The following is a 24559-nucleotide window of genomic DNA, read 5'->3' on the forward strand; positions in this document are numbered from 1 at the left end:
TTGGGCTCCCACTGTTTTTTTCTTTGAAAATAAAAAAGTCCCCAAACACCCAGCTCCAGAGACGCTATAATAACTGCTGATTTATTGGGTCTGAATTTCAAGCATCGGTAAAGCAAAATTCTTGCTTAAGGTCAGCCTGTGGGCTAAGGAAAGGAAAGGAATAGACGTGATTATTTCAGTCATGAACAGTGGCGTTGAAAACTTACTAAAATTTAGCCCTATTGCTTTGGAAAATAATTGTTATGGTGATCTGAACTTTTTATTAGGTAACAAAGCATCTGTGGAGAAGGAGATTTTTTAGCTCAGTCCTTTCTCATTGCGTCATTCTAACACACTAGTGAAGATTTTTGACTTACAATGAACATGTCTGGTAGATGAAATAGGAAATCTGGGATCAGGTATATGTACTACACTCTGGAATGAGGAGTATATTCCTGGTTCTGCTACTAACTTCAGTCAGCCACCTGACTTCTCTGAATGTTTGGTTTTCCTTTATATAGGCTTTCCTTTTACATCAGGGTTATGTGCTAACTTCATCAAAATATTCTGATTAACGTTCATCTGTTAATAGCTGACACCCAGGACAGGTGCTATAAAGTAACATGATATCGACAGCTGCAATTGCACCCAACCAAACTTCAGCATATAAGGGTTTTCTTAGACTATTTCACGTTATGATTTTAGCTATTGAACAGTGAACACTCTTGCCCTCATAGAGATAAAATAGTGAAGAAACAATTTTTTTTAATGTCATGTGCCCTGAAATATTTCAAAGTAGTATGTGTTGACCTGGCATAATGAAGACAATAGCCAAAATGAGGTCAGAAAAATCCACATTGACATTCAGAGAGCCTGGATTTCACTTATAGAACCCAAGCCTTTATCGCCAGAAATAATCCAAGAGGATCTTTTTGAGGGACAGGAGCTCTGTTGCTGGCAGTGGTCTTTTTTATGCAATGTTTGCTCATGTGCTCGCTTTTTTCCCAGTTGAATGTGTAGAGAATAGTGAGTGTATTTATTCCACAGTGCCACCTGTCTTGGTCTTAGCATGCCAACTCCTGTTTGTTTGCATCTTCAGCCCATGGTGGCATTAATGCTCACCATGGCTTATCCACGATGCGGTGAGATCCTAATTCACACTCAGAAAGACACCATGTGCTGCAGAGCCATTGTAGTGTAGAAAATTAGTCAGAAAAATTGGGGGCATGTCTTTCTTATACTATGGCAGTCAAAATGGATTGGCTGTCCATATGACAGTCCAATGAATTGAGTCCCATCGGTACATGAATTCAACCTCAGGCTTGACCAATCATCCTACTTTTTCATCTGCCTCAGAAGACAGCTGTGCAGGGTGCATAAAACTTCCTGAAAAATGTGAAAATAAGATGTTCATGAGGATACAATGTTACAGATGAGTGTTTCTGTTCTGCAGGGTTTTCCACAAAACTCTTTTGTTGCTTAGATTTATGTTAGACTTCAGAACCCTGAAAATATGGAAGCAACAGCTGTGAGCCATAAGGTGAGGCTTACTTGCATTTCTATCTCTTCCTCTCAGTCACTCCCAAGAAGACATAGGAGCTTGCTTCACGTGCTTCCTGAGTTTTTCTCCTGCATTTAAGAAACACTTTTCCTGTCAAGTTTATTTATTACTCTTATTGTAATGTATTGTACCATTAGGATGTATGAAGATACAGATCTACTCATTTTCTTACATGTCTTGTTTTCTGTACTGAAGGTCTTGCCACTGGAAGCTTCCACTGTCAAGGATGTTTGTCATAGAATAATAGAATGGTTTGGATTGGAAGGAAACCTAAAGCTCATCCAGTTCCAACCACTCTGCCATGGGCAGGGACACCTTCCACTAGACCAGGTTGCTCCAAGCCCAGTCCTACCTGGCCTTGAGCGCTTCCAGGGATGGGGCAGCCACAGCTTCTCTGGGCAGCCTGTACCAGTGCCTCACCACCCTCACAGGGGAAAACTTCTTCCTAATAGCTAATCTAAATCTACCGTCTTTCAGTTTTCACTCTTTACAGCCATTCCCCTTTGTCCTGTCACTTCATGCCCTTGTCAAAAGCCCCTCTCCAGATTTCCTGTAGCCCCCTTTAGGTACTGAAAGGCTGCTACTGTGTCTCCCTGGAGCCTTCCATTCTCCAGGCTGAACAACCCCAGCTCTCTCAGACTGTCTCCATAGGAGAGGTACTCCAATGCTCTGATCATCTTTGTGGCCATCCTTAGGACCTAGTCCAACAGATCCATGTCCTTATGTTCTTTCTTGTGTTATTTTGATTAACAAACTAAATCCTGAGTTCTTTATTCAAGACCAGAGTCTACAGGTTCCTAATGAGTGGTGTCTAGGAAGTATGCAATTATTCCTTAAATTAAGTGATTTAAATCAAGCTCTAGAGACATTTACCTGTAACCATTGATTATATGGAGAGCTAAACTCCTATAGTAAGTGCTTGAAGTTAGTGGGTATGAATAACATACACCAGGAACAGCAGTTCATATCAATGAGGTATAAACTTCAAGCCCCACTGGAAATACTTAATTGTTTACTTTTTAAGCAAAGGCGTTTATTGTTTACAAAATGATGAGCAATAAATATGAATAGTAAAATAACCTTCAAGCATGAGAATATCAGATAGTTGGTAAATTTCTATTTAGAGGATGGGCAGAGGATGATCTTCTCTCTTTTTAAGCAACTAAGTCAAAAGAAACAGGTCTTTGCCAATTTTTTTCTCCATAGATTAATGTGGCACCCAGTAAATCATGTCTGGCTATATTTAGATTAATTTTTTTACTGTTAAGTAGATGTAGTCTATGTAGCAATTATATTGCATGACAATTTTTTCAAACAGAAATAAATGTAGCACTTGGAGTGGTCCTCCCATGTTGAGGAGCCAGCTCTGTCCCCAAGTATGCTTCCACCTGGCCTGCTGCCATTCACTTGTGGAGGCTGAAGAACAATTGATTGAGCAGCATGCACTGGCCAAGCAGCCTAAAACTGCATCCTACTCACAGCCTGCTGCTTAGCACAACCAAGCACTGCCATATGGGAAGTGGGGGCAGAACACACTAGCAAACTTGCAAGAGTGCTTACTTCTTTTAGTTCATGTACATGGGCGCTGCATTCAAAGCAGAGCCCTGACCCACATGCTGAACTTCCAAAATAGGCCCCCAGCTGAGATCAGTTACATCTTTTCCCAGGAAATAAATACTGGCTACAAGAAAAACAGGTTGATTTGGGGGCTTAACAGCTCCAACTTCAATGTATGTATTCCTATTTTATCCTGAATACCTCCAGCATTTGCTGTATGTCTTCTGTTGTGCCAGAATAAGTTGGTATTTTAGTATTCAAACAATTCAGCGAGCTCTTAAGCTGAGTGTGATGACCTCGTGTCATAGAGCTCCTAAAGAAAGAAAGCCATTTGAATAACACAACAGACCATTTAAAACCTGGATAACAAGCAGTGAAGTAATGTCAATGCCTCACATGCTCAACACAGCAGGGTCATGCTCATCCTGTGCATCAGTGTGGCCCACTGCTGGTGTGTGTGAGGCCAACACTCCTACAGCAGTAATGGCAAAGTAGATTTCACGATGACCAAAGCCTGGCTCAGCCACTGGAAACCCATGCGCAACATGGGCTTTAAATTAATTCATGGAGAGAAAGCAGATGCCAAATGAATTAAATGTTGCCTTTCCTTCTGAGGGGCTGTGATAGAGAATGTGTTACAATCACAGGCTTTTCTGCTTCGTGATGATACAGAGTCAGACAGGAATTTTTAAAGGCTTTTGTTTTCTCCTGGGATGAAAATTGTCCAGGTCAAGATTACAGTGTTCCTGAATGTGAAAGAAATTGATAAGAGGTGCACCGCCATTAGTGGAAATGCAGCCATTCCTAGGTGTGGAGGAAAAATTGCCTTTCTGATAAATTCATTGTTGGACATGGCACAGAACATTCTTACTGCAAAATCATATTGTTTTCTTCCATTCAGCTCAGCAGGCATTGCACAAGCCTGAGGATTGGGCATCATTCACATGTTAAAAAAATATCCCCTTCACAATGTGAACAAAGGAAATGATTGATGGGGCAGGCAGAGATGGAACTCGGGATGGCAGCATGCACTGTGAAGCAAATAACTGTGCAGACTGCGATCAATGTTTCCCTTCCTAACGTCTCTCCGTGATAATTGGTAACTTGTTTCCTTTAAAGTGAGGACATAGGCCACCCCATGAGTGGAAGGAACCCTAAAAACACTGTTAGTGAAAGCATTTCTTTGCATATGACAGTGAAAGACACTTGTAGTCTTAAATAGCTTGTGACATGAACTAGGCATTAACGTTGAGATATGAGGGTAACTGTGACCAGAATCAAAGCGCAGAATACACTTTCATGGGTCTTTGCATCCTCCTGGTGACTCAGACATGATTGCAGCCTCTGCCTGTCTGTACAGGAGACAAGGAAGTACAATTGTTTTGCCAGCAGCTTTGTTATCTGAGTCTTGTCTCAGTTCACTTTCCTCGAGCTTCTGCACATGTGCAACCAGCAGACCAGCTATGCTAAATACTTTGCAAACCCTCTCGATTTCTACACATAGTTTTGGAAGGGATTGAATGAAAGTGTACATAAAGCTGTTTTAATCCCCAGAACCTCTTCTGTGGTTTGTGGTGGAAAGTAATGGGGTAAACCCAGTGACGAGGTACAGGGCTTTTGAAGAAACAGCTGGAAGAAAGGGATGTTCTTAGTATATGGAGGCAGCACCACTGGAGGAAGGCTTTGGCAGCTAGGGAAATAAGAAGGGGACGAAGCCCAGGAAATGTGAAAACCCACTGCAAGGTGTAGAATTTGCAGAGCTGCAATTACAAGCAGTTTTGGGTTTTCTTTCCTTTTGCAGTGCAAAAGGTGCAACATCAAAAAAAAAAAAATGAAAGAAAACAAAGTGTTTTCTTTAACAACCCAGAAGAAAAGATGGGACTGTGAAACCATTCTTAATTATGTTATGGAAGTAAAGAAACAACCAGCAGATTCAGCTGTGGATCCCAGATCATTGTAATTTAGCACTGTTTGTTGCAGAAACCACTACAAAGCAGATGAGATGTAGATGAGAGTAAAAAATTATTAGCTAAACATGGCACAGAAAAGAAAATCCTGATGGTGTAAGTAGATTTATGTCCTTGGTTCTAGAACTAATTACGGAACTCATTCAAATACAGATGAAATGAGAGATTGCTCAAAAGTTCATTTTGTCTTCCAGGTCAAGAAAACATATATCTTGTGTGGCCGTTGAGGTCCCTGGCACAAAGTAACTTTTCCCACTTGCTGATTTCATTAGATTTGGATGTATCACCTTGTAGTGCATGCATTGGATAAGCACTTTTTTTTTTGTACATTCCTAGACCTGCTTATGTATAAGCCTTCATTTTCAGATACTTTACATATGCAAGAGGATATAGGGGTTTCATTGTTGTGTGCGTCTGTTGTGCAGAAATGAAGAAAGCACTTGAGTGAAATTCACAGACATCTCAAATTAGAAAAAAATAAATCTGGTCTCCAGCACAATGTAATAAGGCATTTCTGTGTTGTGTATTTCACAGAAAAAGCATTTTAAATGTCATGGAATTAAAAGAAATATTAGGAAAGGCAAGGCTTATATTCCTCTGCATTTAAAACCAGGCTTTCTGATTACAGTTGTGTCAGTTGAAGAGGCTTGAGGAAAAAGCTAGCTTATCATTAAAAATATTTTATTGTTTCTAAAACCAGTAAAATATAGCTGCTTATTTTAATTGATTGTAACAATACAACAGTAGGATCCAATATAGTGTGATACAGTGTGCTATAAATTGAGGGTTGCAATACTATTCCATTAGATATTGATCTTTCAGAGAATCTCAATACAAAATGAAAATCCCTGCGGGGTGTTTCAAGTACTTTGAAGCAGTCCAATTCTTTTTCCTCTTTGGAATTCAGCAGCTGCATCAAACACGAAACTTCTGTGCTTCCTTTGCCTCAACTTCTTGTATCTTTGGCCTCTAGTTCGAAAGCAAATTCTTTTCTTGGCAGTATAAATGGTTATGTACAGACTCCTGTAGACATGATAATTTGTCATTTCTTCCCTCCCCCCATGCCATGACCTTGGCCAAATCTAAACACCATCATTCTTAATGTTTCTTAGTGCTTCAGTGTTTCTGAGTCATTGCCAAGAAGAATCATAGCTCCTCAGCTGATGTGAGTAACATGCAACGTTTTCCATCTCCCCAGGAGATGACTTTCACCTTCCAACCGGCCTTTCATAACCTGTGAAGAGTTAACCAAGCAATGTTAACCAAGCCTGCAGCAATGTTTTCTGCCTGCTTTTCAAAATTCCCTTGCAAGAAGGATGTTAGCTTCCCATTGTATTTTCAATATAAGTAAGAATCTTTTCACATTGAGTTAGCTACAGCTCTGGCATCTCCCAGATTGATCAGCTATGCAGAAGAGTATATCATTTTTCTAGCAATGGTTATGTCACAATTGTCTTAGTGCAATAGTCACGAATTCACCATACCGAGGAATTAGCATATAAGGTTCTTTTTGTATTCTGCCTTTTATCCCTGAGGAATGGCTGTAGGATATTTCCTCTCCAACAAAATACAGGTCAAAAGTAGATGAAACAGCAGAAATCCAGCAACTGTCACAGAAACAGTGATATACTGGAGCTGTTTATCACTGTTCTGTCATGGAGTCCTCTATTAAGGCAGTATTGGGATGAATCAGAGCAGTGGGTCTTGGAGTTAACATCCCACTCTGAGTTATTGCTTCCTGTTTTCTCCAGGCTCTGATATATGTGGTTGCTTCAGTTGGGTTGAGTCATTTTTTGTGGTTTTTTTTTTCATTATCACAAAACCTCAAGCTTATTTTTATTGCCAATGAAAGCAAGGTGTTTTGCTAATCACATCACCCCACATACTGAAAGGCCCACATGTGATTCTGCAGGGGGCTGTGCTTCTTGCCATGGAGCCTGTCAGTTTTGAAGTGTCACCTTTGTTGTTGTGCTAACAAAAAGGTTGTGCTACAGCCAGGGAACTTACTAGCAGCTCAGCAACTTAAATAAAATAATTTTCATTTTAGGCAGCTCAGCCCTTTGAAATAGAAGTGGTTTAGTTCAAAAGTTATTACTCTTCCAGTATCACAGGTGATTCCTATTCACTGCTGACTTTTCCCACCAGTCTCATCCAGGTACACTGTAATTTATGTCCCTAGTAAAGAGTCCATCATTCACTAACTTTCAGATATTTAACTCAAACCCCACTCTTCAGCTTGTATAAATCAATGTTGTTGCATTGATTTCAGTTGAGCTGTGCCAGCTGAAATTCTAGCTTATTTTTGAAAGCAGAGAAATAATTGCTTAATACTGTACAGTTTTACGTCTGACCTTCTGAGTTTAGATCCAGATTCTGAAAAATAACATTTTCTACTTCAATCTTTCTTCTTACCACACCTCCACAATTGTTGTGTGATCCCCACTGTGTTCATGGCTGAGTGAGAATGTTAATGCTTTCATGTTCAATCATCCTTCACCAACCGCCATCAACTATGGATATAGTGACTTTCCAGCCTTGCTCTGTCTTCAGATAAAGAGCTCCTGTTGCATTCCATTTATAAATGCTGTAGGTTCTTCAGACCACCTCACATTGTGAAAAAAGAGCATAAAAAATCTTACTCTTGCACTTAAAAGTTCTGTGCAAGCAGAAGTTTCATATAGAAGGAACTTTCGTCCAGACAGGGCTTTTATAGATAATAAGCATACTGTTTACTCTAACATGCAAATAACAATTCTGGGTGAATGCACAGTATTGATTCCTTGATTTCACACTATCAACTTTATTTTCACATTTTCCACAATTTTTCACTATTTGTCTCATCACTTTTGCCCATTTTTCAGTTCTTACTTAGGTAAGGTTCTGCTGGAATATGATCTACAAAGTTAGTTCTTGTTCATACAGTTTAATAATTGTATGAATTCCCTTTTTCACAGTGCAAATACTTCTGCTTTCTGGTACAGTAAAAAATGATTACATCATTTAGTATTTTAATTATGTATAAAATCTAAGGTAACTGCTGTGTCCTTTAAAAATAGCAGGGTTTATGAAATAGAAAAAGTTGTAAGCAGTTCTGTATTTCTTTATTTTTGTGTTTCCTCCTAAGCAAACTAAAATCAACTTGCAATCAATTTGGTTCAGCCAAGCTTTATAGTGAGAATGAATAAAAAGGAAATTGGTCTCGGGAGGGAGAGAAACAGAGAAACATGCATTTGCTAATGGCATGGTGAAAACTTTGCTTCCATATTCATTCTAAATAAACATGAAAAAATGTTTGGCATATGATTGTAGGAAGAACTCATCCACAGCACATGCTCTTAATCATAGTAATCCTACAGAAATGCGTTGCCAATTGCAAACAATTCACAGCATGCACAACCAGGTTTGACATTGCCAAGATATTCTTAAGTTGAATGAATGTATGACTTTGCTTATTTAATAGCATGTTTGCCTCCTTTTGCCTCTTTAAGAGCCAGTGTGAGCCCAGAAGAATTTTTTCATATTGAGCTGGTATTTTGTTTCTACTTTCAGGTTTTATAACAATGGTTGCTTGTAATAGTCGAAGAAGCTTTCGTCCTACTTCCATTGCTTGCTTGCTGATTTACAATATCTTCCTGAGCAACCTAAATATTATACAAATATATGTAAATTGCATATTTGGACTTCAGCTGTCATGCTTGCTTTTAATGGCTTTTACATAGATTTGAGGACAGTGTCTATTCTAAACTGGTCCTGAAGAGTTTACCTTATTTATGAATATATTCCTTCTTTCTAGGCTCTTAAGGATGATGATGCTGAGACTGGGCTGACTGATGGGGAAGAGAAAGAAGAACCAAAAGAAGTGGAGAAGTTAGGGAAAATCCAATATTCTTTGGATTATGACTTCCAGAACAATCAGGTTTGAAACAACCAACCTGTAACCTTTTACTTCTGTGTGTGCAAAGGGAGAATGAAGTAATGCGTTTAATATGGTAGATTATTTCTGAAATCCTTACTGCTTGTACAGAGTAAAAGGAGAAAGCATGACTGAAGGTTCATGACAGAGGTACTAGTAAATTGGAATCCAGTGTACTTGGAGTTTATATTGCATCTTTAATCAAAATTGAAGACAGTTTTATCTAATAGTTATTAATAACTTTTTATCTTGAGACATCACCAATCAATGTCAAGCCACATTATATTAACCACATTATATTATGGAGTCTGCATGCAGACAGTAAAAGATAGCTTCAGCCTTCAGGTATTTAAAATGTAAGCAAACAAAAGATGGGAGGTAGAAGAGAGGGACATAGAAGTAAGTTAATTTGTTGTGGGTCTTTTAGCAAATTGATAAGATTGCCTATTATTAGCTGCATCAGGTTGTGTTGCTCTCCATTAAAGTATATCTACTAGCCAGGAAAACTTTAGTTTGGAACAAAAAAAAAACCAAACAAACAAACAAAAAAATTTGGACAAGAGGAATCTCTCCAGTCATGGACTGATACTCCTTCAGTACCCTACTCTGAAACTGGTAAGACCAAACTTTCACATACTGAGCCAAGTTTCCAGTAGGAATAGGCACCATAATATGATATAGACCTAGAATCAACCTACTTAACATGTCTGACCGCATCCTAAACTAGCTCATATTTAATTGCCCTCCCTGGCCTTCTGCTGTGGTTGAGATCGTTTTGTCAATTATATCAATTCACAGCCTTACATTAAAAGTGACTTAACTTTGGACTTCTTCACTTTTATTGTATGGCTTTCAGTGAACTTGAGAATACATACCTTTCATTTCATTTTTTGACAGCTTAAGTCAAAACCACATCATTCTTATCTATTTATGGAAAGAAATGGCTACTGAACTTAAATCCCTGTTTATTCCTATTCTTCATCTGAACTGACTTTTACATGTACTTGTGGTTTTCTTTCCACAGTCAATTTCTTTGGTTTTGCTGTTCTTAGAATGCAGTGCACTTACTTGCTGCAAGACAAAGAAAATAAGAGAAATAAAGAAAATGTTCTGTGTCAGCAACAGCTATGGCCTGGCATAATACATATTATTTTCCTGTCTTTTCAACTATCTTCTGACTGCCAGTGCTTATTTGCAATGCAAGAGCAAAAAATCATTCTGAAGCCTTTAGAGAACCTGTGGCTAAAGGAGCTTTTCTTCAACTGCCAGAAGACTGCCCATGTGCTGAGTCACACTCATCCCCCTTGAAATCAGTATGAAATCAGTGTGAAGCGTTAGACCCTTCCGAAGCAGAAGGTCTAAAGAGGGAGAAAGGAAAAGCTGCAAATGTGTTCTGACAGATGGATTTCAGTTTTGTTAGAATATGAAAACAAACTTTGTGTGAATTTTATTAAAGGAAATGTTGATTCATGAATTATATTTTCCAAAGGAAAATAGGATGTGAGAGCAACAAATCTGTAAAAGTGTGTAGTATTTAATTAAGGTAATAAATTGAGTCATGGATGCCTATTTTGCTGCTTAAAACTACGTTGCAGCTTGGAATTTGTCAGGGGATAGAAGATATAAAAGAGTAGAAGAGGGGATTCAGTTAGGTTAGTATAGTGCAGTGGCATGAAACTACGGACCAAAAATCTGGCTAATATATTGCACAAGGTTGAGAATGGAGACAGGATGACCAGTGTACTCTCCAGAGTATGATGCTTCAGTTTTAGAGAAAGAATTTTTTTAAAGCAATTCAGTTGCTTTTCCATTCTTTTAAGTAGAAGTCATAGACTTAGTTTTCACTCTTAGATGTGAAAGACTAGACATAGATCCTGAATCTGACCATGTATTTATGAACTGTTATGCATCTAGGAAAAGAATGAGATAGAAGTGTGTCTTACAGCTAAAGGAAAATGTTGTATCTTAAGAGTCCTAATTTTATATAGCGTGTATAAAATTATAGCTTAATTCTAATTGAAAGAGTCCTTAGGAGCTTAAGAGGGAAAATTTCCCAGGAATTTTCCATTGGAAAATATGCAAACCATACTGTGAATTTAGAACTGGTAAAAGTAAGTCCAGCTTTGAGAAATCTCTCAGAAGCTTCTTTTCTAGATTGACTATGTTGTTCTATATTCCAGTTGTTAGAGCTTCTGTTTTCAGTTTTGAACAGTTCATCTATGAGAGAAACAAATATATTGTGACTGAGACACTGATTTTTAAGAACTATTATCAGACTTCATCCTCAGTTCTTAATATCTTGCCTCCACATTGACCTTGAAGACTCACTTGAAAGTTCACCTTAGTTCTGACATGAAGCTAGATTAAAAGTATTTCTTTGTCTCAACTCCCTTGTGCTGATGAGGCCTAATACAAGCTGATATGTCAATATAACATAACATGACAACATAACATAACATAACCCTTTGTTTATAACACTTAAAAAATTGCCAAGGTATTTACAAGTTTCAAATGTGCTTCAGTCTGACTTTTAAAAGTACAAAAGAGATTTAAGAAACTGATTTTTTCTGGCTTGCAATGAGATTACAAATTGTTATTAGGGTTTAGTTACCAAAGGTTAGTTTTTATTTGGTATTTTTCGAAAATGTTGTCCTTACTTTACTATCTAAACCCATTTGTATACATAGCAAGAGAAGTTAAATACAAGGAAAACTGCAAAATCCATTTCTTTTCAGCAAAGCTCTGCTTGAGGATTTGCATTTGATATATCACCTTTTTGTGTTTGGTTAGGGGGAAGGTTACATGCTGGGGATTTAGAATACAAATTTTGTAGTCAAAATTAGACATTCTTGACTGTTTAATAATGTGATTTCTATTCATGGTGCCCAGCATAGAAATATAATGCACAAGAGGAGGGAGCAATTGAAAGTTATTTGATTGCAGTCTTTAAAAAGATGAAGTCTGTATTTAGCTGTAATCAGCTGCCCTTTGAAAACCTGTTTTCTGCTTAAAAACAGCCTTTGTAGAGTCTGCATCTGCCATAATTGGTTTTCCAAAGTCTATAGTGTTGCTTCATTTGCCTTCCTTGAAGGAGGGGAATATTTTTTCGTAGACCAGAAATAGAGTCTCCATGTTTATTTCTCTGTTACAGTTTGGGGTTTTTTATAAATATCTATTTGAAATTTCATTCTGCTGTTTTTCTCTCTTTTCAGCTTCTGGTTGGAATTATTCAAGCAGCTGAGCTGCCTGCATTAGATATGGGTGGTACATCTGATCCCTATGTGAAAGTTTTCCTGCTGCCTGACAAGAAGAAGAAATATGAGACAAAAGTCCACAGAAAGACCCTTAACCCTGTTTTCAATGAGCAATTTACATTCAAGGTATTTTTTGATAGTTATTGAAACTTTTTTATTTAACGACTGTCTCATGTTTGGCTACTGTGTTAGATATATTAGTTAATTGGTAGCTGAGCATAGTGATTTTTCATGTTGTAGGAGCCTCTGATACTCAATCTTCTTATGATGGAATGGTGTAACACAGGGTCAGACCTCAGTAGGTGTAAAAGGCACAGTTTGATTTTAGGCACTTTGGTTAGCTGATGTATGACAATCTAATCCATATTTTATGGCTGCATAAAACTTACGAGAAAGTCAGAAAACAGTGACACCTTGAAAAATGTTGGGTGAATTTCACTAGACCAGCGTTTTCTTTAAGTATCTTTGTAGTCTGATTTATGAATTTCCGTATACCATTTCTTTTCCCCTCAAAAAGGTAAACAGATGAAGGACAATATGGCAGATTAATCTTGCTGGACTTTGTCATAGCAATTATTTGCTTTGCTGCTTTACATATGAAAAGAAATCGGGTCTCAGGTTTAATGACATATGAGTTAAATAAATGTAGCTAAGCCTTAAGTTGAATACTGAAGTCATTCCAATAATATCTGTCAACAGTGTTTTTTTAAAACTGTAGCCATACCTAAATGCCGGTTAAATATAATAAAGGAATAGTATAAAGTATGTTTTATAGGGCTTCTCCTAATATACATTCCTCTGCTGTTACTTTAGGACTTTCTCTCTGTGCCCAATCTTATAATGACAGCTCAGACTGAAAACAGGAACAGTGAAAGACTCAGGCTATGTAATCATTCAATGAGAAAGATATCCCTGGAGGCCAGAACCACTACTGCATATATAAGCTTATTTTTTCCCTTGAAGATGTTCATAAAAGTAATATTTTGTGGGGAGTTATTTTTTCCTTGAGCTTCCCTAAGAGAGTATTTAAAAGAAAACAGAGTTCTAAATTACAGTTTCCCATGAAGCTCACGAAAGAAAAAAGAACCAAAGGTACAAATTACAAATCCAGTCTTCCATTCCTGGGCTGTAACGTCCACTGTTTTAAGTCACATCTTTAGTATTCAAATTTTATACTTCAGAAGAAAGTTTGCTTTCAGCACAATACCTGACAATGTTTAGGTGCATCCCAGTATGCATATCAGTATGGAACTGATTATCCCCTTGATACTGTGGTCTGTACTCAAGAGAAAACCCATGGGGCATGCTAAATACCATCATTATTCTGGGGACTACAGTGAAAAAGAAAAGTGACCATTTAACTAATGCTGCAACTGTAATAAATAATTTCGGTGGGAACTACTGACAATATAGTTGGGCAGAGCCTTACTTCTGTGACGCACTTCAGGTAGTGCACAACTTCTGTTGGCATCCTTGCCATCTGTCGCTTTGGCAGAAATGCCCACCAGGCAGCCCAGGCCAGTTTTGATACCTCCTCCCAGGGCACAGCTGTGAGCTGCCAGCCTGCCTCCTAAAGAAAGGCTAATGGGAGTGAGCGCGTTATGTTTCTTACGTATTGCAGAAACATAACACAGCCCCGGACCTCAAACCTACTTTTCTTTGAGTGGTTCCCCGTGTTAGTCCCCTTTTCAGTTCTGTTTCCCAGATATCTGTGGTGCTGTTCCAGGGTGCATGTGTTAATCAGGCTCCAGCTGTCTGAGTTGTATACCTGCACCACACTGCCAGAAGGGAACTGAGGAATCCTAAATGGCCAAGACCAGTCTGGCAGAGGGGGGTTTTCCTTCTCAGCCCCAAAGCAGAAAGAGTATTCATGTCTAAAGGGGGCCTACATGAAATCTGAAGAGGGGCTTTTTACAAGGGCCTTGTAGTGACAGGCCAAGGGGGAATGGCTATAAACTGAAAGAGGGTAGATTTAGATTAGACATTAGGAAGAAGTTTTCCCCTGTGAGGGTGGTGAGACACTGGAAGAGGTTGCCGCAAGAAGCTGTGGCTGCCTCGTCCCTGAAAGTGTTCAAAGCCAGGTTGGATGGGGCTTGGAGCAACCTGGTCTAGTGGAAGGTGTCCCTGTCCGTGGCAGGGAGGTTTGAACTGGGTGAGCTTTAAGGTTTCTTCCAACTCAAAGCATGCTATGATTCTATGACATGTCCATGCCAGAAAAACGCTCATCTACCAGGGTCTTACCCGAATTATGTCAAGAAGCTGGGTATCTCTGAGCAGAGCAGAAAGCAGGGAGAGGGAGCAGTCCTTCACAAGAGCTGAGGACATCCTTAGTAGTCCTGAACAAACCTGGAGGCTGAGGCTACTTTAGAGGTAATGAAGGGAGGAAGCATTTAAAAAGGAAGGTAGCTAAAACAAGCTTTAGTGAGGTCAAGTTACAAAAAAAAAAACAACAAAACAAAACCCACAACTAAATAATGATAGATGTAGTCTTTCCATGCATTCCAAATGACCAGGATCCTTTAAGTGGCATTATAAACTGATGGAGAAGGAAACTTCAGAACATTTCTCTTCTCATGTTTTTGAGTCTGTGTAAAAATAAAAGTGAAATTATTTAGTATTTTGCCTTCCACATATATTTGCCTTCTATGACTTTTTAGAAGCTACACAGAATTTGCAGAATCAAAATAGATTTTGCTGTTGTATTTATTACAGTACATAACCCTGTGCCCACTGAAACTAATTTACTCAGTAATGGAAGCTGGAGCTGGCTCTCAACTTGAAAAGATTCTTTTAAACATTATATAACATGTTAGGAAAGAAAGTCCTTATGTTATTAGTAAGTATTTTGAAAAGCAAGTTGAAGGCAGACAGGAGCAGAAGACAACAGTTCCTGGGTTTAAACAGACCGGAACATACAGAAATTAACAAGGCCAGTGATAATGCCACACTTTCATTTCTGTTTTTGTATAGACAATTAATAACAAAATGTTTACTGAAGCCCATGGAAACCATTTATACTTGCAGAATATATGCAAATTGACCAAGTGTTCAATATAAGTCCAAACAATCCCTAAATCAGACCTCTCCAGACAGCCACGCAAGTGTAGCTTACCTGAGCTGCACATTTTCATCCGAATATTAAAGTTGTGACTCATAAGCGTCCTAACTCACAGCATCTGTCCAAAACATCAAAACAGCTGGAGAGTTAGTCAGAACTTGGCCTTCTGGCACCACAATTTCTAGCTGTACACTGTGACTTGGAAAGCACTTTAGTGTCTACAGTGTGAAAGGTATAATAATGAAAAATATGCCCTGGTCAGTAATAGGCAGTGGTACCGTAAGAGAACTATTTAGTGTCTAATTACTCTGTGTCAGATAGAGTAAGCCAGTTCTGTTTTTTTCATCAGTCTGGGAGCTATCCATTTCTGAGTGATGACAGTTGATCTATTGAGGAAAAGACACCATTGTGTGAAAAGTTCATGTGTCTTCACTGCAAATAATTGGGCTTTCTGTTTGAGTTTCATCACCCACAAAACGATTTGAAGTAGAATGAGAAAAATGCAGGGAGTGATAAGTGAGCTGCCACATTGTTCTATCGAGTGCCAGAGCCCGGCCTCAAAAAATACTGCACCTGGTGACTCTGAAACAAATACACCTCATAATTTTCTCTGCAGCTCAATTTACCTGAGATGACAGCTGATAAACCAAAGAAATAGATTTGCATTGTAGTGGACTGATCTTTATTGTTTTAGATAGAGAGTTTGTCATTTTCTCATCTTTGCAGGTGCCATACTCCGAGCTGGGTGGAAAAACTTTAGTGATGGCAGTTTATGACTTTGATCGTTTCTCCAAACATGATATCATTGGGGAGTATAAGGTTGCGATGAACACAGTGGACTTCGGTCATGTCACTGAGGAATGGAGGGACTTGCAAAGTGCAGAGAAGGAAGAGGTAAGAAAAATCAACCTTTTTTTCTTTTCCCCCAGAATACTTCTATCCTCACCCACAGAAACAGTCAAACCAGCAACTTTTTTTGCCAAGACAGCTCCCATCTGTTATCAGCATTTCTCAGACTTACTTCACCTGATAAATTTTTGATAAACATCTTTTCCACTACTCGGTGAATGGTGCATTCTCCTTTGCTAATCCTATTTTCAATCTTTCTGATATTTTGTGCAACATATTAAGAAAGTTTTCGTGAAATTGACTTTTTCTTGAACTGATGCAGTTTGGGTACATAGAATTTACATTTGAATTGTAAGAAAGAGCTGTGTGTATTTAGGCTTCTTTGTGGCCCTAATCATTCTCGATGTTTATATCTCAAGGCATCTTACTGTGCATGAAGTTAATGGTAGGCATTCACTGAAATACTTTACAGTTCTATTGAGCTGCTATGCAATAATATCCATTGATTAGAATGATGCATTTGACAAAGACCTTGGAATGGCATCTCACTCAAATATTAATCATCTTTTCTATTTTCCTCTCCATGCCAGTGTCCCCTGAGTTCATTATTTAGTAGGTATGCTGCTACGTTTACATGGCATCCTGTGAAGTTGTTCATACTGGCACATCACCTTTTTGCTTGTTGTAAGAGCGTTTTGTACTCAGTTTTACATTATTTTTCCTTTTGATTGCACGATAATATCTGCCCACTCATAATAGAGTGCACAGCATGCTTCAGTTCTCTGGTGGGAGAAGAAGAAATCAGAATCTGAGCTCTTTGTTGTTTATTTAGCTAATAAGCTGCTTTGGATTCAAACCTTAGTTTCTGTAATTAAAGGGACAGTTGCTGGATTAAATCTTTCCTTAATACAAGTGACAAAACCCTGAATATTGGATATAGGTTACAAGTTGTGAAAAACTCATCAGGTGCTGAGCCATGCAGCCTTCTCAGGCTTTCAAAAATGGTAGATTTCATCTTGCCTTTTTCTGTGATTTCAAAGACTGTCTTTTCAGATGTTTTTCTTCGCTGCTTATTGATTTGAAAGCCACTGCTACATTGAGACTATTCTGCATGCAATTGTTTCATAGCTACAGCATTTGCAGGGCGCTCTTCCTGCATATGCAATGGTACCCATGCTATATGGGCCACGTTCCTTCCACTCTTATAGCTAAGGATGAAAATAAAAAGATAAAAAGTTTGCAGTTCAAGGGCCCTGTTCATTTAAGGCCTCAGCATACCAGAAGGCTGGAAAAGTGAAACTGCAGTGTATTAATCTTTGGAAACTTTATTAAGTATGAAATTGGACTTTTATTGCACTGTTGTGTATGATCTTAAAGTGCTTTATATTCTTCTGTTTCAAAACATGTAAAATAAGCCAAATACTACGCAAAGAGAAATTGAAAATTTACCTTTTTGGTATAAATTTAAGCTTCTAGCATATAAGCAATGATATACCCATATGCAACTGACTGATAACATGGTATAAATCAGTGTAGAGTTTCATCTGTCTTATGAAATAGAACATATGCCTGTTGAGTTTTCTAGCTCACATCCACAGTAGGACCTGACTCAGTCGCTTGGTTGCATCATAAGGTTCATATCCTGCTGATAGAAAACAATGATAACATTGCTTGAAATAGATAATGAACAGTGTGAGCTACTTCCAGAAATGCATTCTGACTTGGAAGTAAGTCTTTATTAGAACGGAATGGGGTAATAAAAATAAATTATTCTTAAAGTATTTGGATCTTACAACAGTAAGCACAGGTGCTTTGAATAGTTTGCAGTAGAGATGAAATCTGGGTTGTACAGAATTTGTGTTTTCAGAGCCCAAGTGAACTGACAGATGTATATTTCTGTATCTGTTTGTCATTTGTCACTTCTAATATACTTGCAGGAGAGTCATGTCAGCTAGAAGAAAGTAGCTTTTCTTAGTTCCCTTTTGAGCCTCTGCCCTCACCTTTCTCCAAATTTCAGGTATTTTAAATGCAGAAAAAACACTGTCATATTTGTAGGATTTTTATAGAGCCTTTTTGAAGTTCATACCTATGTGTGGCTTTTTTATTTATTTTCTTATTATATATTATATAATAACCTAGGCAATATCATGCTGTGAATACATCATGGAAAACTGTGCTTACATGAACTCCCTAGATATTTTTTTCATAATACAAGAGGTCTCCTGCTTCATTTTTGCATCTCTGTGCTCATAAGCATGTAAGGTATCCAATAAATATGAGAATGTATCATAATTCAGGTTAGTTGGACTCTTTGTTAATCTTATTTTTCTATATACTAGTTGTAGCTTTTCTACAACAGCTCCTGAGCTCACTTTACAAATAAAAAGTGACCCACAGAAACCAGTTACTCATGATGTAGGCAGGCTAAGCATTTCTAATCAAAAAAGGTCTTCATTTATTTTTGCTCTGTTATGGAAACTCTACTTCCATCATATATATGGTGAGCCTAATTCAGCGAATTGCTTAGCCCAGTTTAGAAAATAAATCTCTATAAAGAACCAAGAGTCTGTCAGTAGTCTGGGAGCTGTTTCACGCAAAATGTCATTTTTCCATATTTGACTACTGCCAGGTACCTCACCATCTTTGGTGTTCCAGCCTCTACTCTGCAACATAGATGCCAAACAAAGTCTAGTGCGTAGAATAGGAGACAGAGAAGGATGAGAAAGGTCCTATCTCCATAAACCTGTTATCAGCTAACTTTGCAGAATTCACAGCAGATACAGCTGCAACCACGAAGTACCCTGGCTTCAGAATTAGCAAATACAGTACTGCATGTACAGAGGCTAACATGATTTACCCATGCCAGGTGTGTAGCAACAAACACATGCCTGTCTCTTGGTAATGGTCACAAACACGGTGTGGTGTTCTGGCTTACTGTTTGTAAGAAAACATTGTTAAAAAAAAAAAACAAACTAAAACCTAAGGAACTGGTTTTCCTCCAAAAATGTATGACAATTCTATTGCTACAAAAGTAGCTTTTGTAGACTATTCTGCATGTTACAATTGCATAATGAATTTATCATTGAAGAGGGTGTCTGTATGTGGTCTACAATATTTAAAGAATGACATGGTTTCTTTCCTTCAGCACTTAGGTAAGTTTGTCAGTTCTTAACAACCTAGTGCTAACTAAAATTCTAAATATGTTTCTAATTAAGTGTCATGTGCCAGACTATCCTTTATGTTTTCATTATGACCCCTCAACAAGATGTATACCAAAGCACATCAGTGGCAGTTGTCACCAGTCTCTTTGAAAGAACCATCTAGGTGGCAACAGTCAAACTGAGTATAAAAATCTTATTTTTATTTCAATTTGTGTTGAATTCAGTTGATGCACATCACAGAATATACAATCTAATTAACACTGCAATCAGAGAGGGCAAAATCATTTTACGAGCAGTTACTTTTCTCTTTGCTCATAAAGTTCCATTGTACTTTCCATCCTTCTTTCTAAGCGGGCTTGACATTGATGGCAGAGGATGAAGGTTTAATGAAATATCTGAAGCTCTACCTCTAAGAGCCCAGCCATTTGAATGACATCTCTCTGACACTGCATTCTCTTCTCGGAAAGGTCTTATTAATATATTTATGCTGGTGAAACCCTTTGAAGGTACCAGGCTTTATGTAAGCATTTGTTATGTCTGGGAGAAGGCTTTCAGAATGTGTAAGTCTGTACAATGACTGCTAAATGTTGGGGAGGCCAGTACTTTGAATCCTTTTTCCCTGGTGGCTTTTAGCTCTTCTGTCTTTGTGAATATGTGGAGGTGATTCATGTAGCAGTCCCTCAGTTTCATATGACTGAGAGCATGGGAGGGAAGAGAGATAGATACTGAAAGGTTATTCACTCTTACCAAGTCTGACATATAATGGTTTGGGCACAGAATATTAGGAAACAGGTGATAGGAGTTTACTCTTCTGTATCATCTACCAGATGTCACTGCCATTAACTTTATCTGAGTAACGCTGCATCCAGTATCTGTTATCATTCCAGTACAGAAGGCCAGACAGTCCTCTTCTTTGCTCACAGCAGTGTGAATCATATTGAGAGTCATCTTCTGAATACTTCAACTGATTTCCCTCCAGACATTTGGTTATATCGGCACTTAAATTGAAAACCTGTTACAGCAAATATTCCAAGACATTTTAGGGAGTATAAGGAAAAGCAGAAGCAATTCTTTCTCTTGAAACTGATGGAGGAGCAGAGCCTTATTCCATGAGGAGGAGTATCTTCAACCTGCCAGTATCGACCACCAGGAGTTCTGCAGACCTCTAATGACTGCCAAGCATGTAAGACTCTATGCATTATCTGATCAGGCATCCACTTTGTATAGGTTACATGATGGATGCATGCTCATTTCACAGTGCATTGTGATGGGTATATTGTGATGGCTTCGGAGTTAGAAGCCTGCTGGAAAACACCAGCAAGATGCGCAACAGCTTCTCTCCTACATGATGCACAATCCCGAGCAGGAAGGATGCTAAATTACTGCTTTGTAAAGGGGTGAGATGCAAGTGGTCTGCACCTGGGGAGTGCACCAATTCTGTGAAGCTTGACATGCTATATTTATGAGGATTGTTCTTTCCTTCCACCTCAAAAAATAAAAGTTGAAGGAAGAAGATGGAAATGTGGGCCTGAAATGAATGTATTTCAGTATGCTTCGTAGAAATGGAGACTGACAAAGTTAGTAAGCTGTCTAGCTTATTGAATCCTCAGCACTGAAACTTGCAGAGAGTTAAGAAAAAAGGACATTTTTACAAATGCCACTGTCAAATCACAGCAGCAAATCACTGTCATTTTCTGTTACATCAGAGATGGATAGATGATCTAAGAAGCCTTTTCCATCTCTAATAATAATACTTAGTTCCTATATGGCTTTGCAGATAGCACAGATAGTGCTTTGGAAACAAAAGTATCATTATCCTTATGGAGATGCTGTCAGTGTCAGACAACTTTTAAAAAGTGACGTCTCCTTTATTTAGCTGTTTATTATGTTGAATCAATATGTTTTCTGCATGGTGTTCAAGTTTTCTCAAGTTCACTTCTTGCACCCAATTAAAACTTGAAAGTGCTAAATCTGAGGAGGGGTTAATTTTCAGGTTCCACAGAGTTCCACATAATAAATGCTCAATGTCGAACTTGTGTTCAATTTTGTAAGAGCAGCATCTATCCTGCAAAGGAACTGAATTTGATAGTGAGACAGAGAACAACAGAGGACTTCTTAAGTTTGAGAATTAGCAAGCCTGATTTGAAATTCATCAGCAGTTAATTAAGAAAGTTTTATCTTGAAATTGAAGATGTTAAACTGTTGTAATTTTAAAGATAAAACCATCTGACTTGAGTAGGGCAGTTACGGTACTGTTTCAGGCTATTAGAATTAGGCTTTTCTTTTCTCGCCTTTCATACTCAAACTGCTGACATTCCATTATATACCCTTATTGAGAATTCTCTTTCTTAACTCCCTCTCTGGAAGGAACTCTTACCTTAGGAGGTCAGAAGCATTCTTATGTTATAACAAAAAGAATGTAATTGGCTGACTTGAAATCAAAAGGAAACTTGCCTTCATTCATCTCAGACTGTCTGACTTTACAGATATTGAATTCAAATACAGAGGACAGTAGACAAGAACTTGTTCAGTGATAGTGTTAAGTTCAGTCTCTTCTGGGGCCCTTCTGTTTCTGGACAGTATTCATTCTGAGATCAGAAAAAATTGTATTGCTTGTTTGTCAAAAACATACTTATTTGTCTTTCAAGTGTGGAAGGGTGTCTTGAGGTTAAATTGTGCTGAAAAAGTAGATTCTATGCTTGGTCCTAAGGATCAAATGATCCATACATATTTGTCCATCATATTTGAAAAATCGTGGCATTCAGGTGAAGCTCCCAACTACTGGAAAAAGGGAAATATAAACCCATTTTCAAGAAGGGGAAAATGGATGACCAAGGGAACTACAGACCAGTCAGTCTCACCTCACCTGGCAAAATCTCGGAGCAGATTCTCCTGGAAGGCATGCTAAGGCACAGGAAAAAAAACAAGGTGCTTGGTGACAGCCAGCATGGCTTCACTAAGGGGAAATCCTGCCTGACCAATTTGGTGGCCTTCTATGATGGGGCTACAGAACTGATGGACAGGGGAAGAGCAGTTGATGTCATCTACCTGGGCTTGTGCAAAGTGTTCAACACTGTCCCACATGACATCCTTGTCTCTAAATTGGAGAGACATCAATTTGATGGATGGACCACTCGGTGGATAAAGAACTGGCTGGATGGCCGCACACAAAGAGTTGTGGTCAATGGCTCAATGTCCAGCTGGAGACCAGTAACGAGTGGTGTCCCTCAGGGATCGGTGTTGGGACCGGTCTTGTTCCACATCTTTGTCGGTGACATGGACAGTGGGATTGAGTGCGCCCTCAGCAAGTCTGCCGATGACACCAAGCTGTGTGGTTCGGTTGATACCCTGGAGGGAAGGAATGCCATCCAGAGGGACCTCGACACGCTTGTGAGGTGGGCTGATGCCAACCTCATGAAGTTTAACCATGCCAAGTGCAAGGTCCTACACCTGGGTCAGAGCAATCCCAGGCACAGCTACAGGTTGGGCAGAGAAGAGATTCAGAGCAGCCCTGCAGAGAAGGACTTGGGGGTGTTGGCCGATGAGAAAATGAACATGAGCTGGCTTCAGTGTGCGCTCGCAGCCCAGAAAGCCAACCGTATCCTGGGCTGCATCAAAAGGAGTGTGACCAGCAGGTCGAAGGAGGTGATCCTGCCCCTTTACTCTGCTCTTGTGAGACCTCACCTGGAGTATTGTGTGCAGTTCTGGTGTCCTCAACACAAAAAGGACATGGGACTGTTGGAACAAGTCCAGAGAAGGGCCACAAGGATGATCAGGGGACTGGAGCACCTCCCATATGAAGACAGGCTGAGGAAGTTGGGGCTGGAGAAGAAGAAGCCTGGAGAAGAGAAGGCTGCGTGGAGACCTCATAGCAGCCTTCCAGTATGTGAAGGGGGCCTATAGGGATGCTGGGAAGGGACTCTTCATTAGGGACTGTAGTGATAGGACAAGGGGTAATGGGTTAAAACTTAAACAGGGGAGGTTTAGATTGGATATAAGGAGGAAATTCTTTCCTGTTAGGGTGGTGAGGCACTGGAGTGGGTTGCCCAAGGAAGTTGTGAATGCTCCATCCCTGGCAGTGTTCAAGGCCAGGTTGTACAGAGTCTTGGGTGAGATGGTTTTGTGTGAGGTGTCCCTGCCCATGGCAGGGGGGTTGGAACGAGACGATCTTAAGTTCCTTTCCAACCCTAACTATTCTATGATACAAGAAATAATAATTATATTAATGTTTATTCTAGACAAGACATATTATAAGTTATATTCTTATAGATCTTGTAGAAAGTTGTAAGGCTGATGGAATTCCTCACCTCTGCCTCTTACTGTTATTGTGTGTGGGGTTATTGCTCAAGTATAGGATATTTTGCAAGGCTTAAGAGAGGAAAGAGGCCAGACCAGCCAAGGAGTTCAAAATACTGAATTTGGATGCAAAACACACAGTAGCATTTGGAAAGCGATGTTCTGAATGGTGTTTTTAATTTAAAGGTTTCTGAGAAAGATGCTGAGAGGGATCAAAATCATCTTAGACTTCTTCTTAAGAAGGCTTAAGCAGAATTTATATCACTTAGATGCTGGAAGTATTTTCCATGTAACTGCAAGTGATTCAGTCAGATAGCTGATGTATCTTCCAAGTGGAAGGCCCTAAAGCAGCAGTACAAAGAGATGTTTTGGATAGAAGCTACAGAAAGAATTCCAGGGAATACAGCCATAATCTTGGAGTACTTGCAGTTATAAAACTCTGTAATATGGAGGGATAGCAAATGCATCTTCAGGATCAGCTGATGAGTGTGCAAGGGCCACAGAACATGTTATATATGAAATTTTCCTAAATTGTTCTCCGCCCAGACTCTGGCATACTTACTTATTTTTCTGACGATAGCATCAGTGAATGTATTATCCGAAGACAGAAATGATTATTTCTCACTGGGATTCTAGGCAGAAGTTTTGCAATAGTCTAACATAATACCTATTTCCCTTTCTCCCCTCACTTTGCAAACCAGCAGTGACAAAAATTGGTATCTGATTGCTGTTACAAACCAGGATCAGGAGCTAAAGGAAGCTGTGAGATAGCTGTATCAAAATAATCCATAATAACTGTCATTAGAAGGACCTTCAGAGCAGACACCAGCTTTTTAACAGTCAGAAGGAAAGAGCAGCTCTCACAAAGAAAACAGCTTATTCACTAAAAGGTTGAAGCATAGTTTGCCTCTCTGGTCTCCTCACTTTGTTGTGCCCACTCCAGGTAGAACTAAAAGATCTTGGT

The 24559-nt window shown here is 38.9% G+C and overlaps 1 protein-coding gene across 5 annotated transcripts in view; it reads left to right on the forward strand.

Moving 5' to 3' along the window:
* Positions 1-24559, forward strand: part of SYT1 (synaptotagmin 1) — a 355083-nt gene that overhangs the window by 263397 nt on the left and 67127 nt on the right. For 4 of the 5 annotated variants that reach the window (XM_062613815.1, XM_062613814.1, XM_062613817.1 and 1 more), the window contains 3 exons: positions 8858-8980; positions 12190-12357; positions 16016-16183. In XM_062613815.1, the coding sequence (XP_062469799.1) occupies positions 8858-8980; positions 12190-12357; positions 16016-16183 (459 nt within the window). The remainder of the gene's footprint in view (positions 1-8857; positions 8981-12189; positions 12358-16015; positions 16184-24559) is intronic. The other variant, XM_062613818.1, reaches the window with a different exon arrangement.

The sequence above is a fragment of the Pezoporus occidentalis genome, unplaced genomic scaffold (assembly GCF_034315485.1).
Source record: "Pezoporus occidentalis ecotype Australia unplaced genomic scaffold, CSIRO_AGI_Poc_V1 ctg17, whole genome shotgun sequence".
Taxonomy (NCBI): Eukaryota; Metazoa; Chordata; class Aves; order Psittaciformes; family Psittacidae; genus Pezoporus; species Pezoporus occidentalis.